This window comes from Carlito syrichta, unplaced genomic scaffold, assembly GCF_000164805.1.
Source record: "Carlito syrichta isolate Samal-C Ts95f unplaced genomic scaffold, Tarsius_syrichta-2.0.1 Scaffold273106, whole genome shotgun sequence".
NCBI lineage: Eukaryota > Metazoa > Chordata > Mammalia > Primates > Tarsiidae > Carlito > Carlito syrichta.
This window is the reverse complement of record NW_007217202.1, coordinates 212100-230724: the sequence shown is the minus strand read 5'-3', so window position 1 is coordinate 230724 and position 18625 is coordinate 212100. Positions and strand designations below refer to the sequence as shown.

At 33.1% G+C, this 18625-nt stretch overlaps 1 protein-coding gene across 1 annotated transcript in view; it reads left to right on the top strand.

Annotated features, from left to right (window-relative positions):
- The window catches only part of PHIP (pleckstrin homology domain interacting protein), a 100159-nt gene that overhangs the window by 17436 nt on the left and 64098 nt on the right, over nucleotides 1–18625 (top strand). Inside the window, exons 3-9 of the mRNA XM_021709676.1 lie at nucleotides 175–275; nucleotides 5032–5102; nucleotides 7095–7195; nucleotides 7292–7332; nucleotides 8047–8145; nucleotides 9224–9377; nucleotides 9815–9949. Of these exons, the coding sequence (XP_021565351.1) occupies nucleotides 175–275; nucleotides 5032–5102; nucleotides 7095–7195; nucleotides 7292–7332; nucleotides 8047–8145; nucleotides 9224–9377; nucleotides 9815–9949 (702 nt within the window). The remainder of the gene's footprint in view (nucleotides 1–174; nucleotides 276–5031; nucleotides 5103–7094; nucleotides 7196–7291; nucleotides 7333–8046; nucleotides 8146–9223; nucleotides 9378–9814; nucleotides 9950–18625) is intronic.

Here is an 18625-nt window from a genome sequence, read left to right as displayed (position 1 = left end):
CTTTCTTTATAAATATGTAGACTTTAAATAGCATGGTAATTATAAACGTGGTCAATTTTGGGTGTTTTCTGGTTGTTATTGTTGGTTGCTATTTGTATGATAAAAAGTAGATTTTATTATTTGAACTGTCACTATTCTTGTAAAAAAAAATTTTTTCCTGTGATTGTTTTTCAGTTCTCACCATTGTGCAGTGGCTCAAAGAGATATCTGTCTTCCACTGGGGCAGATGGCACTATTTGTTTTTGGCTCTGGGATGCTGGAACCCTTAAAATAAAGTCAGTTGCTATTTTATTTCCTAGAATACATGTGCTTAATTTAATGGATGAAATTGTAAAAGTATAAGTAGTTGACAATAGGAATACCTTTATTTCTTAATCTTTAAGTAAATAATAGAAATACTTTTTCGCTCTTTACTGATCTCTTTTATTTTTATATCTTTCTCTTTTTTTGTGCTTCTGAGAAAGTTTTCTCATGTTAACATGTGTTTCTGTTTTCTCTTTGTCCTAGTCCTCACTCTTTCCTCCAGAATATACTTGTTTTATTACCATTCCTTTCTGTGTGCTGTGTAGTTTTCCTCAATAGCTCCTTCAGGTGCTGAGAACATACTCTTAATATTTTCTAAGGCTGTTCTTTAAAATATTTCAAATTATATGTTAGTATATCTACAAACCTTAGATTTTATTGTGGATCTAGGGAAACTGCAGAAGATAGTCATTGAAGTTTCACTAAACTGCATCAAGGTGGATAGATGCACCCCTCTCTTTCCCCATAACAGCAGTTTGCATTTGTGCTTTTACCTATATTAATATATTGGTTTATCAAAACAAGTTGACTGGATAGTGTTATCCTTTGATTAAAGACTCTGAGGTAAAGAAAGATTAAATGATGTTTCTGTAGTTGAAATAATTTTTTAAAAATTGGCACAGCCACGAGTGGAGCATTTCTCTGTCTCTTAAGTGGATGTAGAGAAGAGAGGAAGTACTTTATTTGCTTACCAGGCAGTCTTTGAACAGGGAAAATAGGGCATTTACTGATTCCATAGTGTTGAAATGGCCATTTCTGCCACACTCTCAGGGTGAAAATAATTCGGTTTAGAAGGTATATCTTAATAATTATCTCTAACTTCTGTCGTCAACCTAAGTAGATTACTTAATGCAGTAATATTTTTGTACATCTTTGTTATTTTAAAAATAGTAGCATTTTGATAACTTTTTAATACAATGCGTGCTTAAATTTCATGTGTGTGAACATTTCTTTAGAGTGGGTCTTACAGCAGGACATAAGAGGCCACGGTGGCTTGAGTAAAGTAACAAAACCATATTTCATTTGAAACAAATATTTGAAAATAACACTGAGATTGAAAAACATGACTCTTTGGACAAAGCAAGTTAATTTTACTTCAGTTGCATTCTTGATGCCTTAATACTTAAAGACTTTCTGTTGATATTTAGATGAAAGTTGAAACATTTTACTGATGTATGTGGACAGTAGCAGTAGGTGGTAGTTAATTGTTGTTTTCCTTTGGTTATTTTTATCTCCTTTTGGACCTGAGTGGGATATCTTTGTGTTTTCATATCTTTTTTTTCTTAGCAAAGAAAAGTGATTAGCAATCTTCAAGTTAGGATAGGAACAGAAAATGTTTTACACAATTATACTCTCACCTTGTGCTTCTTCTTGAGGTTTACATTGTTAAATACAATATTTCATGTTTCTGGATCCTTGAGAAGTTGAGTTTCCATGGGGGGAACCCCTGAAAAGATCAGATTATCTTTTGAAGGATGGGGCCCCCGGTAGTACACTTGGAATTTGCTCTTCCATATCAGATGGTCAACCAAAGTTTTTATCTGGAAGTTTTGAGAAGGTTGCATTATGATTTATGAAAGAAATGTCTCAAGTTGGGTCAAACAGGTGGCTGGTTCTTCCAATGTGACAACTCACCTGCTCACACTGCACTGAGTGTCAACAGTTCTTGACCCAAAACTGCGTGATGCCTCTGTGCCCCACACTCCCTTTTCTCCCTATCTTGTCCCATGTTTCCCTGGATGAAAAAAGTCATCAAAGGGAAACATTTTGCCTGTGTGGAAGAGATAAAACAAAAACAAAAAATGACTGAAGCACTAAAAGGCATCAAAATTGAAGAGTTCTAAAAACAATGGAAAAAGCATCTCAGTAGGTATATTGCATCAAATGGAGAGTGCTTTGAAGTTGACTGACGTTTAAAAATGTAAAATAAATGCACAGTTTTTTATAAATAAATTGCAAGTGTTTTTTTTTTTTTTGGTACCCCTTGTAAATGATTTTTTTCCCAGAACTTTTGAAGAATCACTTATCACCCACTACCCTAACTAATTTTTTTCCCATGAATGTGTTTTTATAGAGATACAATTAAGGGAAATGTATATAATTTTCTGGGTTTCTTAAGATTTTTTTCTTAAGTATTTAGATTAATTTTAATAACTTGCATTATATTCTACTGAGTTGTTAATATACCTTGCTTAGTGATATTTCTATGTTGGGGCTTTAAATTTTTTTCTAGTTATATATAAGTAGTATTCTTTTCTATTTGCTATTATAGTTGTCTCTTAAAATGTTTAAATTCAGAGTATAGGCGTCAAAGTAAGAGTAATCTATTTCTCTTGAGATATATGCCTTGGGACATCTATTTTCTTTTTTGTATTTAAACAAAGTTGAAACTGCCAAAAAAATTTGACAGAATATAGATTGTTACTGTATTTATGTTATACAGACTTTAATTAATAATCAAAGGCAAATATTGTATTGAGCTATAATGCTTTTGTATAATCTGCTGGGGAAATGACTGTAGAAACCCAGTTATCTGCATTAATTGAAAGAATATGTTCTACTTTGGAAACTCAGATCTCTTTAAAAATTCACTGTTGCATATTTCACCAATTTCTGTCAGTAAAGATGCTGCTTCATAGATAGGTAATCTGAGTGGCTGAGTAAACCAGAAGCTAGCTCAAGAGGTCTCTGGGTAAGAGTAAACTGTGAAGCTTATTTAGAGTAAGTGTAAGGAGAGCAGAAATCCTAAAATATGCAGATAATAATGACTATAAATTTTTATTGAGCACTTAGTTTGCCAAGCTAGTTCTAAGCACTTTACATTTGTTATCTCATTTATCAACAACCCTATGAGGAAGGTATAATTATCTTTAAGGTAGATGAGAAAAAAACTGGGGCATAGCAGGTTGTGTAGTTTGCATGTTGTGGTAGAGTTAAGATGTGAATACTACTAGAAGTCTACTGTCAGGAACTCGTCTTCACTATTGCACCAAGCTAAAAGGCATTCATCATGGAAGGAATGTCTAGAACTTACTTAACCTAATGAAAATATGAATAGTACTAATGTTTCTTGAGCATACTGGCACTGTACTAAGCACTTTACATGGATTAAACTCATTTAATTCTCCCAGCAACTCCTTGATAGTTTATATTATTATTCCCAATTTACAGACAAGAATACTCAGGGACAGAGTTTGCCTGGTCTAAGGTCACGACCAGATAACAGGCAGAACTGGAAATTCAACTCAGAGTCTGAGTCCAGGTTCCTCTTAAAATATTTCCTCACATGTGCACTTAAAAATACATTGATACCTTTTTGTTTTTTCCCTTTAAAAATATAGAAATCTGTTCTAAAAAGGCAATCTGTAGAACTATTTGCATTCCCGGTCATGAGTTCCGGTAAATGACTGCTTGGCACGTATATGAACAGTTGTAACAGAAATTGAGAGCTAGAATCCATAAGATATGAATGAAAGTAGTGCTTTTAGTTGCCTTTGTAATTCAGGTAAATTCACGTAAATTATTTTAATTTTGCTCTGAACAAATATTTAGGTCTTAAGAAGGTTTTAAGAAATGCCTGTTCTTCTAAATGCTGTCTGTTCTGCTCAACTTTAATTCCAGAGCCTATGAATAGTGAGAATTTGTCATAAATATCAACTTGAGACAATGCATATACAAATTTATAGTTTAAAAATGTTTAACAAATATCTTTTGTTGCATTCTATATCAGTAAGAAAGACATTTCTCATTGCTCAGAATACATAATTGATCAGAAATACTTTATACTTTTTTTTACTAAATGATCACAACAATGAAACTGCTCTATATTTGATTGCTGTGAGTTGTGACAGTTATACGGTGCACTCAGGCTTAAGGCTTCGGTTATTTTTGTGTTTTCCCAAATAGTGTAAGAACTGGATCAAAACGTACAGCTTCAAATATAATCAGTGTATTGGAATATTACATACACACTATGAAATGTGCTGGTATCATGACAAAAATATATAAATCTTTTCTTTGATGTGGTTGATTGTAAGAGTAAATACTTAATGTTAATAGTATTAATATAAAGCATATAACCTGTACTGTAATTATACAATTGAATGTAGTTGAGTGTAGCCTATTTTCTATGGACCCAATATTTTGAATGAGCATTATAGTTAGCATGAGAGTCATATCAGTCTTCAGATTTTCACTAAGATAAGCGTAACATCCTTATTTTTTGGAGTCTTAAAGGACATATATTGTCACATTAGAAGATATACAGAAGGGAGAAGCTTAAATAACAATGTCTGATATTGAAAAACTCAGTTACTGGTGGCATTAATAAGCCACAGAAGCAGCACCTGTTTTGCCAGTGTGTTCATGTTTACAGATAGCTTATTTCCATATGTCTTGTTGTCACTCTACTGTATGAAAAACTGAGAACTTGTTAAATTTGATTAGAAGTGGGTATAATTGATCACTGCTTGTCTTATGTGATAGTGACTTTGTGCTTGTTCCATGTGCAGATTGTTATGAAACCAGGAGTTCCTAAAAAATCTATATCTAGAATTTATACAGGATCTACTGATTTATGACACATGATGATTTTTAAGTTGTTTTTAGGAGGGGAGCCATCTGTTGCTTCTTATTTAATTTTGCCCTTCTGTGATTATTTTTTGGAACTGCTTATTTCTGGTGTTCCTGGTCCCTTTAAGGTATTTTTAATTGTTTTTTTGTATACAGTCCAAGACCTGCCAAATTTACAGAGCGCCCTCGCCCTGGAGTTCAGATGATCTGTTCTTCTTTTAGTGCTGGTAAGACTTTTTTCCCTCTAATTTTCCACTTAAGTTGTACCTTGGAAAGCTTCTGGTGAAACACATAGAATTTCAGAAAATATTTCGATTGTATTATAAATCCTATTCTTATACATATGTCAGAGCTAATAAGCAACCAAGAATAAGTTAAATTAGAAGTATTTTCAACTGTGCTGGAGTTTACAAGGGGGCACCCAAAAAACCGGAATTTATTCATAACAAATTGTGTATTTATTCTTACTGTTTAAACTTCAGTCACCTTCAAAGTACTGTTCATTTGATGCAGTACACCTATGGAGACACTTTTTCCACTGCTCAAAGCAGCTTTTGAACATGTCAGTTTTGATGCCTTTTAGTGCTTCTGCCATTTTTGTTTCACCTCTTCCACATCGGCAAAACATTTCCATTTGAGAACTTTCTTCTTGAAGGAAATAAAAAAAAGTTGGGCTAGATGGGGTGAATAGGGATGGTGGGGTATGGGGCTCATGCTAATTTTGTTCTAAAACTGCTGAACATTCAGTGTGGTCTGGGCAGGTACCCTCGTAAATCACCCATCATGAAATGGGTAAATGCATTGATTCTCAAAAAAAATTAACTGAAGCTGAACGCAGCCTCTCACAACAATGCTAGGTGGTATACTGATGCCAATGAGTTCCTAGAATACTTCCCTAGCAGGGGAAGCCTGTACTACAAGGGGCACACTCTCCCAAAAAAATCTCTTTTGGGGGGGGGCGTTCCTCCCTTCATAGTTTATATAGTCACATGACTAATATTTTTCCTTAAGAAGGTCATACATAATTCTCTAGTAGGAGAGAATAAATAGTTTCATAATGGACTATGTTAAAGAATGATTCTTTACATGGTTGTCTCATTGTAAGAGAAGTATTTTAAATCTACTTTATGTCTTCATGGATTTTGGCATGCTCTGTAGTTAAGTAAAATACATTTGATTGATATTTTTACATCTTTATTTTAGTTAATTTGCTCCTTTTTGTTTTTATTTACTTCTTAAAAGTAGCTGTTCAGCAGTGCTGATATTTCAGTTTGATCTAGATATTTGAAGTGAATTGATAAGAAAATTAAATGAAACATGAATAGACTCAATATGTAATACTTCTAATACCCATTCGTCTCACTTTTATTTTCAGTTTTACTTTATTCATTTCATAGTTGTGGATAGCAAGCAGTATTACCTGAGATAAGGATAGCAAACTGATGGATTGAGTTTGGTTTTGCCCTGTTAATATCCAAACATTTTTATTTTCTAACTTCTAGATTTCTTGTGCTACCACCATGAATTCAGTATTTCTTCTAATAATAACACAAATAGAGCCACTATACATGCATTCACAGTACGTGAATATGCTCTTTTAAACACAATGTTTTAAATGTTCAATGGGTAGATCATTTAGCGCAAGTACTTAAATATTTCATTATAGACAAGCACTGTTTGTACCTCTGTGGGAGAGTATTGCTCTCATGAAAGGAGTAAATTGCATATACAAATAACTAATGCAAGGTAGAATGTGTATGTACTACAAGACAGGGTCTTAAATGAGTTCAGAGGAGAGCAGGCTATTTGGTTGCAGAGTTGATAAGGACAAGTTAATCGGGAAGTTGGGCCTTGAAAGTATGATAGGAGTTTGAGTCATGGGAAATGGGACAGAGAAGAATTTTGGCAGAGTTAAGAGAGATACATTTTTACTGCCGTCGACTGATAATTTTAACATGGTAAGGTTATGCAATTACTTAGTGCAGTTATTTTTAGAGCAAGGCTTCTTTAAATGTTGAAAAAATTCATCCTAGTGAGCGCTATATTAGCAAACTCTTAAATTCCAGTTAGATGTATTATTATATGTTTACACTAAATATGAATCATTTTAGAGTAAAATATTAATTCATTATATGTTATAGTCTTGCATTTTATTGTCTAATTTTCAGATATCTGGAAGTTGTGTTTTTCTTATAAATGTTTACTGTTATTCTTCATAGGTGGAATGTTTTTGGCCACAGGAAGCACAGATCATATTATTAGGGTTTATTTTTTTGGATCAGGTCAGCCAGAGAAAATATCAGAATTGGAGTTTCATACTGTAAGTATTGGCTAAAAGAATTAAATGAGTATAGTTTATATAAGTCTGACAATTTATATTGAGCCCCTGCTTTTTTGTTTATCTGTTTATATATAGGACAAAGTTGACAGTATCCAGTTTTCCAACACTAGCAACAGGTAAAATGTTTATCTGTGTTTAATTTCAATTTTAAAGTTATGAAATAAAGACAATTTTCACAGTCAGGTTTTGCTCAGAGTTCTATAGGAAATAATCGTGTAAAATAAAGATCTTGACCAGTTATACTCAAAAATGAATATAACCTTCACATAACATGTAAATGCTTCCTTAGATCTTATTTGTAATAATAATAGTACAACATTTGAACACTTTTAATACTAGGAATTTTTAAATCTACCCTATATATTTTCTGTATGTATCAAAGTGTAGAGATGTTTTTGGTAGATATTAGAAATTCATCACTGTAATATTTGAGATTGACCTGTTTATTGATAATAAATGATGACATTGTGTAAATTTTTCTATGTTCTTGTCATAAGAGGAAGTAAAGCTACTTCTGGGTACCTTGAGTAGAACAAATCTGGTTCTTTAATGTTAAGAGGAAAATCATCATTTTCCCACTGGGAAATGTCACTTTTGAATGTTATTTTTGAGACCTAGGCTGTGAACATTAGAACATTTGTATATAAGATTTTTAAAGCCCATACAGTTTTAGAAGTTTTTAGATTTGTAGAGACTGAGAGTGTAATCTCTGTTGTATCAGAATGCTTTGTAAATAAAGACGAATGCTTTTTAAAAACAACTGTGGGAAAAGTGCGTCGTGGTAACGCTTGGTGATTTTTCTTTGGGGGATTGTACTCTTTTTCATCTAGGTTTGTAAGTGGGAGTCGTGATGGGACAGCACGTATTTGGCAGTTTAAACGAAGAGAATGGAAGAGTATTTTGTTGGATATGGCTACTCGTCCAGCAGGGTGAGATCAAATTTTAAATATTACATGGATATAAAGTATGTTACATTGCAGGTTGGAATGACCCTCAGCCTATAAAATCATATACCATGTTAAAATGCTTACCTTTCTGCAGTAACTAGAAGTGCTATTAGAGATGAGGAGTGTTGATTTTTATGAAACAATTCGTTGCCATGTAGAGAAGACCCACTGCACTCCGTTTTTTAGTTCAATTTTGATAATACTTTGATAAAAATACCGTGAGAATAGTTGTGACTTTTAATATTATTTTCCAGAAATCAGAATATGTTGCTTTTTTTTTGTTGTTTGAGTTGGAGTCTCACTGTGTCGCCCAGACTCCATGGAAGGCAGTGGCTACTCTCGGCCACCGCAGCGTTGACCTGCTGGGCTCCGGCAATCCTCCCGCCTCAGCCTCCCGAGTAACTGGAACTACAGGCGCGTGCTACCATGCCCGGCTAATTTTTCATTTATTGTAGAGATGAGGTCTCTCCAGGTTGCCCAGGCGGGTCTCGAACCCCCGGGCGCAGGCAGTCCACTCACCTCAGCCTCCCAAGGCGCGGGATTACAGGCTGAGCCACTGAGCCCGGCCAGAATATATTGTGTTTTCATCTATCACAGAGAGATGATATTTCATATCCAGTGATTTTCTTCTGCTAAGGGAAATTATATCATGTTGTAACTATATTTCGGTTTTAATATTTTACCTTTTTTTCTCTACTGTACACACAAATGAATGGGAAAGCAAAACAGTTAGCAGGGAATGACTGCAGCGGTAGAAGGTAGAGAGGGAGCCTCATGGCACAGGGGTCCTGGATATAGATAGAGTGACACATTGATGCTTACCCAAGGTCATGTGTTGCTAATCGCTTAGGAGTACTGGAATCCTGGAAATCCTGGATTTCCTGACTTAATGCAGTGTTTTTTTGTCATCATTCTATGTTGATTTAAACTATTCTTAGTTACTGTTAATTGCTAGTTACTCTGCGAATGAATTTAAGTATCGATTATTATACAATTTGGTTTTTGTCATACCAGTATGTTACTAAAGTCAGTCAGTGTAAACAAATGGCTTCCCTTTCAGCCAAAACCTTCAAGGAATAGAAGATAAAATCACAAAAATGAAAGTTACTATGGTAGCTTGGGATCGACATGACAATACAGTTATAACCGCAGTTAATAACATGACTCTGAAAGTTTGGAATTCTTACACCGGTCAACTAATTCATGTTCTGATGGTGAGAAAAAAAGTTGAATTTTTATTTGGTATAACTGAAACTGACTATAGAATGGAATATTTTCATTGAAGAATAAAGTCCTTTATGTAAGCTAAAGATTCTTGCTTGCTGGGGTAACGGCTTTGTGGGAAATTGGGAATAATTTTAGTATGCAAATAAACAGGTTTGGCTTGGAAATACTTTGTGCATGCTTACTGTTTTTATTTTTAATATGAAGGGATCCATTAATAGTATTCTTATGTCTCACTAAATGATAGCAAAGCCCTTGACAATGATAATTAGCTCAGTTTTATTATTATTTATACATTGACTAATTTGAAGGTTTTTAAACTTAATAATTCTTGAAGCTTTATTTTTAGAAATGATGTCATATTAGCGTTTCATTTTTTTTTCTTTTTCAATATATATAATCCTTTGATCTTTCAAAAATATTTCAGGGTCATGAAGATGAAGTATTTGTTCTTGAGCCACACCCGTTTGATCCTAGAGTACTCTTTTCTGCTGGTCATGATGGAAATGTGATAGTGTGGGATCTGGCAAGAGGAGTCAAAATACGGTCTTATTTCAATATGGTAATTATCGCTTTCTTCATTTTATAGCTTTTACAGATTTGGGGACTTTGTGACAAAGTTACTCTGCCTATCACAAAGGAAATTCATTTAAATATTGGTTCATTATTTTGACACTTAAGTTTCCACCAATAAAGAATTATTTATTCCATACCTTTGTTGAGATACTAAATTTAAAAGACAATTGTGCATATTACAATGGCTATATATTTTGGTAACTTATCTAGTTGTAATATTTTTAGCAGTGAAACATTGACCAGAAATTCAAAAGTATGAAGATATAATATAGAGAAAAAGTACTTCATTAGCAGTCCTCTAGTGCAACAGAATTTGATTCAAGTATACTGATCTTTAAAATTGGAGTAAAAGAGTCTAGCATTTCTTGCCTTTGATTAGGTTATGGTATAGTAGATGTTTGAGTTTATGCCCTCTTCTGTCTATTTTTTGTTTCTTATAGATTTCAGCATATTTTGCTTATTTGAATTACAGTGGCTTAGTATCACAGCTTTTACCAAGCAGTATTTCTACTTCTCTCTAACCACTGTATGAATAAAGGACTTCTCAAAACTATAGTCACATTTTTAAGAAACCTACTTTCGTTATACTAGGGATGCCATTCAACAAAGAAAGGAAGAAAAGTATGTTTCCACTATTTGAGCATGTTTAGATTTTTAAAAAATAAATTATAGAAATCTTCAGTAATAACTATAAAATTGTATGGTTTGTAGTGTGTTTAGAATTGTTTTGCAGTCACTAGTGGAAAATAATGGTGTGAAGAAGTTACATGAAAGTAATGCTGTGCTTGGTGAATAATCTAAGTAAGGTGACTTCTGCATAGTAAGCAGAAGATGGAAAGAAATGTTTCGTGAAGAAGGCAACTTCAGCTGTCTTTTTGGCTGTGACTCAGTTACATAGAGTAAGAAGTAAAATTGTAAAATCCTCACTTTTCTAAAAAAGTGTTAGTTATTTGGTGTTAGTGATGAATGGTTTTCCTTTGTGATTGTATAGAGGAGATGCTTGAAAAGCAAATCTGTAAATACGCTGGCAGAGAATTTTTTCTTCTAGTGTTTCTGGTTTCTTCCTTTTAGCAATATTTCTGTTGAATAATAAAATTAGTCATTTCTCAATTTGTCATTATAGCTTCCAAAAAAAGCCAATAATTTGTGGGCTGTACATGTAATAGTACCTTCATTTAGTAGTTTTGTATTTTCAAAGAGCATTATTGGCAGAGTGTTTGGAGGGAAACTTTTCTCTCATAATTGAATGCTTCTTTCACCATTCAGTTATAAAGGTGAATTTTCCCTCATCAGGTAAGTTGGTTACACTAGTATTCCACCTTTTCAGTAGATAACTTGAAATTTCAGTGATTTTTCTCTTAGACCATTACAAATTAGTGATGTAACCAGGAGAAATCAGCCACAATATATTGTATAGTTTTTGAAATTAGCTAAGGGACTAGTTACATTACTGCCTTAAAAATTATTGTTTATTAAAAGTTTTAGATGAGGATATTTTTCCTATATTTCTGTGGATAAGAGAAAGAACCACTTCTAAAGGACTGAAGAAACAAATTTATGTAATAAGTAGAATTGAATTGTATCCATAGGATTTTAAACTATGAGCAAAGCAAAACAAGAGAAATTGAAAAGAATTTAAAAACAAAAACTGCAATAAAACAACCCCCCCCCCCAAAAAAGAACTACTCTTGATCATTAAAGAAATGTTCTCCCGCCGGGCTCGATGGCTCAGCCTGTAATCCCGTGCCTTTGGGAGGCTGAGGTGAGTGGATTGCCTGAGCCCGTGGGTTCGAGACCCGCCTGGGCAACGAGACCTCATCTCTGCAATAAATCAAAAAATCAGCCGGGCGTGGTAGCACACGCCTGTAATTCCGGCTACTTGGAAAGCTGAGGCGGAAGGATCGCCGGAGCCCAGCAGGTCGAGGCTGCGGTAGCCGGGAGCGGCCACTGCACTCCAGTCTGGGCGACAGAGTGAGACTCCAACTCAAAAAAAAAAAGAAATGTACTCCCTTTGATTTTTTGGGGGGGTATAATTTCTAATTGTTTCCAACATACTTCAATGTATTTTACCTCATCTGGGTTTCATGAAAACCTTGTAATATAATCAGGGTGATTCATTGTTTCTGGTTTTATGAATGGAGAAACTGTACATTACAGAGATAAAGTGTTTTGCCCAGCTGTGCCTGGGTCACAAGCTATTATACAGGCACTTGGGCATAAGCTCATGTTTTCTATCTGTTGCTAATGTGCTCTTAACTAGTTATGGTTAGTTTTTTAACTTTTCTCAATATCAGTGCATAGCTAATATCCCGTTATATATGTCCTGGGGAGATACTTTCATAATGATGATAACTCTGAGTAGCTCTTTTGACATCTTATTCTTTAACTGGAGGATTTTTTTTCCTACCTGCTTCTTAATTTCTGTGTTATCTACATGCCCTACTTCTTTTTGCTCTTCACTCTTTTGTTTGTTTCATAGCTTGTTTTATTTATGGGCAGGTGGAAGATAAAGCATCCAGCATTGCTATTAAGAAAACAAAGAAAAACAATTTGCAAGAGGGCTTATGTTCTCTGTTTGCTACCATGAATGTTGAGTTTTGTCTCCAGTATGAGTGTTTGGCTCTTTGTAGCCAATCACTGTTTTTTTAGTTACTAAAATAGCATAAAACTTGATCTATATACAAATTCTACTCCTGATGTTAAGTTGCAGTCATAATCACAGGTTCAATTTGGTAAACATGTTTTGAGCACCATGTGGAGAGTCAGTCATATTACCCTGGAAGATTTGAGGATGATTAATTCTGGAGAAGTACTCCATTTTTTTTTTAAAACTAGAAACAGTGCAGGTTTAGATGAAGTGTTGTTAAGATCAAGTAATATTTCATGTGAATGTAAAATTGAAACTAATAAAATGGGTAAGTAAATTTACCATTCTGCCTACAGCTAAAACAATAAGGAATGTAAATTACACCTTTAAAAGAACAAATTTTATTTACACATTTCTTAAGATGCAAATTTTATCAAGTATACTTTGGAATATTGCATTAATATTGTTAAATGTTTAATTTGAAATCACAATATGCTTGCAAAAGATAATGGAAATCATTAACATGTAATTTAGCTGTTTGTACTAATCAGCATTTTACTTCATTTTTTCTTACCTGTAATGGAAGTTAAAGTACTTTTTATGGAATTTTATAAATAGAAATCTTCTATCAAAATCCTTTCAAAAGTTGACCTTTTAAATGCCTGTGTTTGATATATATCAATTATATTTCAATAAATTTTAAATAACTGGTTATATTATGAAATTTTAATATTTTAATATTGGACTGATAGTAATCGTTCAGATATATATATATATTTTTTTCTGTGTCAAGCCATTTTTAAAATTCCTTATGCTTTATTTTAGGACCATCTAAATTTGTGAACATATTTAAAAGTTTGAGACTGGGAATTGAGATAAGGATATTTAGTTCTTTTTATTCTTAAATGATCCTCAAATTTACTTCATCCTAAGTCTTATAAATGGATTCTCAGTTTTCAAGTGATATGCTCCAGAAAAACTGATGGCTTGTTTTTCTTTCTTTTACTACTTTACTACTGTTTTCTTAATAGAGAATCTGAATGATAAAAGTTGGGTATAGGTGCTGGGTTTGCTTTTGTTGCTTATATAAAGTACACAGCAAACGAGATGATGTTTTAACAGGGGGACCTGGGGCATGAAATGGAGTAGAGAGTCCACGTCCCTTGAATTCCCCCTCCTCTACTGTTATCTCATCTTTAAATACAAAATGTGCTTTTAAAAGCATTGGAAAAGTCTTTCTGGTGCTCTGTTTTGTTTTGCTGAACCAGGGAAAGAAACTAGAGATAATTTTGTAGGAAAAGTTATGAACATAAGCCAACCTTATTCTTTTAAAAAAAAGCTAAACTAAATTCTACGCTTTAAGTATTTATCGACATTCTTCCAAAATTCACATCAGTTGTTTATTTGTTTCAGCTGAACAGTCCGTATATAACTTAAACGCTTAGGGGAAAAGTAGTGTGTATTTGGATATTTTATTGAAGCAAGTAGTGTGTATTAAGAATATTCAAACTAGTTGAGTATGATTTCGTAAGTTCACAATTTTTGCAGGGGGCGGCCTTAGCAGGAGGTAAACATTTATATAGCTTCGTTTTACTGAGAGTTGTTCTAAACTCTGAAGACTCTGTACTCTAATGAAATGCTGAAAGGCAGATACATTGTTCCCAGAAATAACTCAAAAATGTGTGCAAACTCTCTGGACTGAAGTTGAGAGTCTTTCAATATTTCTGTTTTCTAAAGGAGGTAGGCCAACTTAGAAGCTTACTTTAAATGGCCCCTTTTTTCCTATTAAATTATGACAGTGTAACTAAGTGAAAATTAAATTAATCTGAAAAGATATGAAAAGAGACGTTCACATTTCTTAGTACCAGGTCATTTGATGATTGAATAGTAAGTCAAAGATGTTAGGGTGGGATTTGTAGACCCCGTGTTTAGTTGCTTTCTTCATGCCTCCTCTGCCTTTGCTTTATCTCTCGCTTTCTTTTCTGTATAGCTCTAGCTTTGTCTCTGTCTCTCTCTCTAATCTTTCTATTTCTGTCATGTCATTGAGAGCTGTAGTTTGTTGCCTCCTGTCTGGTTTGATTTTAATGGAAGAATACAACGTCTCTTGCTGGAAAGCGGTTTTACCAAATTTGATTTTGCTTTACTTTTGTTGTTTCATGGACAAATTCCAAATAACAGTTTTTATTTAACTAAAGTTTTTCTTATTTTTATAATTGTTCTCTTAACCTTTCTTTTACTTGAGATTTTAAAAAAATGTTCCAGTGTCCACTAATCCAGAACAATATATTTCTCCTTGCAACGTTCCAAACAAGCAGAGGCTGCCAATCTACCACCCAGAATTTTTCAACATGCATACTTCTTCTGACATTAACATGTTCTCAGTGTGACGTGTACTTTAGTTTTAGATGATGGTGGCTGTATATATCTAGGAAAGGGTGAAAGAGAAACACAAAACAGGTTTATTTCATATTGTGTTATCTCTTATGAATCAGGATTTCAAGAGTCACTTTCTCTTTTTTTCCATCTTTCTGTCATCACAAGATAATGTCATTATGTCTTTATCTGTGCATTTAAAGGACTCTGCTTCCAGTTCTTATTTCAATTCTTGAGTAAGGAATTACCCACAATTTTCTGATCATAAACTTTAATAATTATCAATTCTTTCAGGTTTCTGGGGTTCATCAAATACGGTCTCTCACTCTTTTTTAAAAAATCTATATCTTGGTGCCAAGGTCATATCTTGAAGTTTGTTGCCATAGATGTGAGTTTGTCTTTCCACCTTGTCATACTGTATCATATTTGATGAATTGCTTTTATGTAGCAATTCTTTCATATATTCTGCTATTACAAAGGTTTTGAGATTTGGTAGTTAAAAGGGAAAGTAAGTGATATACAGAATGTAAACATGCAGACGAAAGCATTTTAATTAGAAAATATTTGTGTGATTTATTTTGTGTTAAGCACAAAGTATTCAGAACACAAGGAAGAATAAGACATAGTCTTTTTTTAACCAACTTATGGTTAAGTTGGGGAAATAAAACAAAGCATACCTTACGAGATAAGTATAAGTAGTTTCAAATGGTAGCAAGACAAATGAGAGCAGACAATTACTGTATCTTAAGATGTTGCTTCAGGGTGGATGATCAGAGAAGTTTTTTTGAGGCAAAACTGGAAGTATGTGTTGAAAAATAAGTAGGTGCCGAGTCCGTAAAAAATGAATTTTATAAATAAGAGCATTATAAACAAGGTGTGTGTTGAAACATGTTCATAGACTAATTTAGAAAGTTTGCAATAGATTTTGGAAATAAAAAAGCATAAATTGAGATGGATTGTCCATGACCTCTTGTGATCTCATAGGTGTAACACCTAGGAACCTACTGGGGGTTTTAATAAATTACTTTATAGGATAGTCTAGAAACTGAGAGAAAAGTAGTTTGTCAGTAGTAGCATTTCATATATGAAGCTGGATAGGTGTAGGGTGAACTTCTTTAGTTAATTAGTGATGTCATAGTGGAAAATTATAGGGGTTAGGAAATTTGTGAAAAATAGGTGTGTGTGTGTGTGTGTGTGTATACACATACATATATAACATTCATTATTCATATATAGACTCATATATTCATATATGTGTGTACCTAACTTAGTGTTTTGTGATTGATATGGTGATTAGCATTGAAGAGTGACAGGAGAGATTTAATAAATGTGTTTGGAGTGTTGAGCCTTGGTGAGCTTGGCAGCAATGGTATTAGTAATGGAAATGGAAAAGACATGAAGGAGAACTCTTTATTTTTGGTTTTTCTAGTTCGTTTGTATATATGTTTATTGTGCTGGACTGCTTATGTAGAAATGGCCAACCAGCACTCGGAGATATAATACTTAGAGGATCGAGGAGTAGAGAGAAAGAAATGTTGAAGTGTTTCATACAGAATGGAGTTTGCCTCCTCATTGGAATAGAGAGGGTGGTTATAAAGGGCTTAAGAAGTAAACTTTGAAAATCCTCAGATTTAGCAGAGTTCCTCACCCAGAGAGTATTAGGAAGGACACCTGAAGGAGAAGTGTAAGCTTCAAGGAGGGCTTGAGTAATAGGATTGCTGTTCTCAGAGACATCAGGAAATGGGTATATAAAACACTGTTAAATATGAAGATAAGTTATTTGGTAATATTTTTGATGAAAATCTAGAGCTAATTCGTCAAAATTGCTTTTATTTAATTATATTCATTTTATGTAGTAATTTGATCTATTGATTATATCAAGCTAGTATAAGTTAGTATAAGTAAAATGTCTCCAAATGTCAAAAGAAACAGTAACAGTCTTTTAAATTTGTTGATACCTGGACTACCTGGAATATATATAGCTTCTTTTAAGGTATAGTCTTGGTTTACATCATAGCTATAGTAATGATGAGAAGATAGCCAAAGCATGCTTGAAACATACATAGTTAGCGTAAAATTTATACATAGGAGTCACTTTTTCTAATATGTAGTGTACGTTCTTAATTTATTTTCTCTCCATCTGACAAACTCAAAGATTCTTTATACATAAGGAAGGACTTTCTAAGGGTAATTATTAGCATAAATTTCATTTCTCAACTGTTTGGTGTAAGAGTCTTATAAAATTATTCGAGTATTTCAAGAGACTCATAATTTAAGTTTTGGAATATTTTCTAGATTAGGTGTTTTCTTCTGATCAATCTTATGTTTTAAAAAGAACAAGACAAAGTGACCCTGTAATAGAACTGAAATAATTTTATAAGAAGATGATTCTGCCTAAGAAAGTCCATATTTTATGGTTTGTGGTCCTAACTTCTACTTGATATTGAAGTCTTCTAGAATTATACGCTTATCATATTCATATATGCTATATATGTTCTTCATGATTGATATAATTTAAACTCTACAATTCTAGTCTGCATTCTAGTGCTTTTAATATACTTCATTTTCAGATTTTCCATTTTTTCCTACAAAACCTGTCTGAATATCAGTTGGTAGGATTTTAGAACTGAGTAGGATTCTAGTTATCATTTAAATTATGTCCGTCACTCCACAGAGAGAATAGATTAGGTGGGTTGCTCATCACTGGTGGAGAGGTCTCTTGGCTTTGAGACCTTCCTTGTTCCTCACCTCCTTTAATCATTTGTCTTTCTGCTTCACAAAAAATTATATTTGAAGTTGTATACAGTATCCTTCCTCAGAAAAGTTACTTGTATTCTTTCTTAAATATAATAGTTCTGTCATCAACACTCTTAACTTACACCTTTTTGTATTGATTTATTTTTTTAAAAGTCAGCATAAATCTCTAAACTCTACTATTCATTTCTTGGTGATATTTCTAGAATTCTTTAGTCAGTGTGAGAATTTTCTAACAAGGGAGTTATTATTTAACATGTCTTATCCTCTCATGTTCTGCTTTAAAAAATAAAACAAAATACTTTGTCATAATTGCTGAATATATCTTTTTTCCTTTTTCTTAATACCTCATATTCTTTTTGAAAGTTTTTGCAGTTATTGGTAAATATCTCATGGATTATCTCAACTATTCCTTATTGGTATTTAATGTCTATGAGTTTTATTATGTGATCTTTATTTACATGTGTCTCAAATGATGTATAACAAACATACTTGATTTTATTAGAGTAGTTCCTCTAAAATGCACTTATTTGAAAATTTGTCATTAATTTTACTGTTTTGTAATTACTACAGCATGCAATAAGTTCTAGCATAAAGCTATACTGTATTAAATTTTATGCTAACTCATTCTCTTGTTATGTAGTGCATTTAATTTTATGGTAGGCTCATATACCTTCTATTTGGATAGAGACAACATTTTCTTTCTTTTGGTTTCGGAAGATAAGCCTTAATTGCTTTCTAGCATATTTGTATTTTCATTATTAAATTTTTACTTTGAGAATTCTTACCCGTAAATACTTTGACCTTGATTTAAAAAGATGACATCCTCTTCAGAAAGGAATATTTAACTTTTTTTTTTCTTTTTGATTGGCCTGGTTAATTATATACATTGTAAAACAGCTAGGGTAATTTCGGTTATGGAAAGTAAATATTTTCCGACTTTACAAA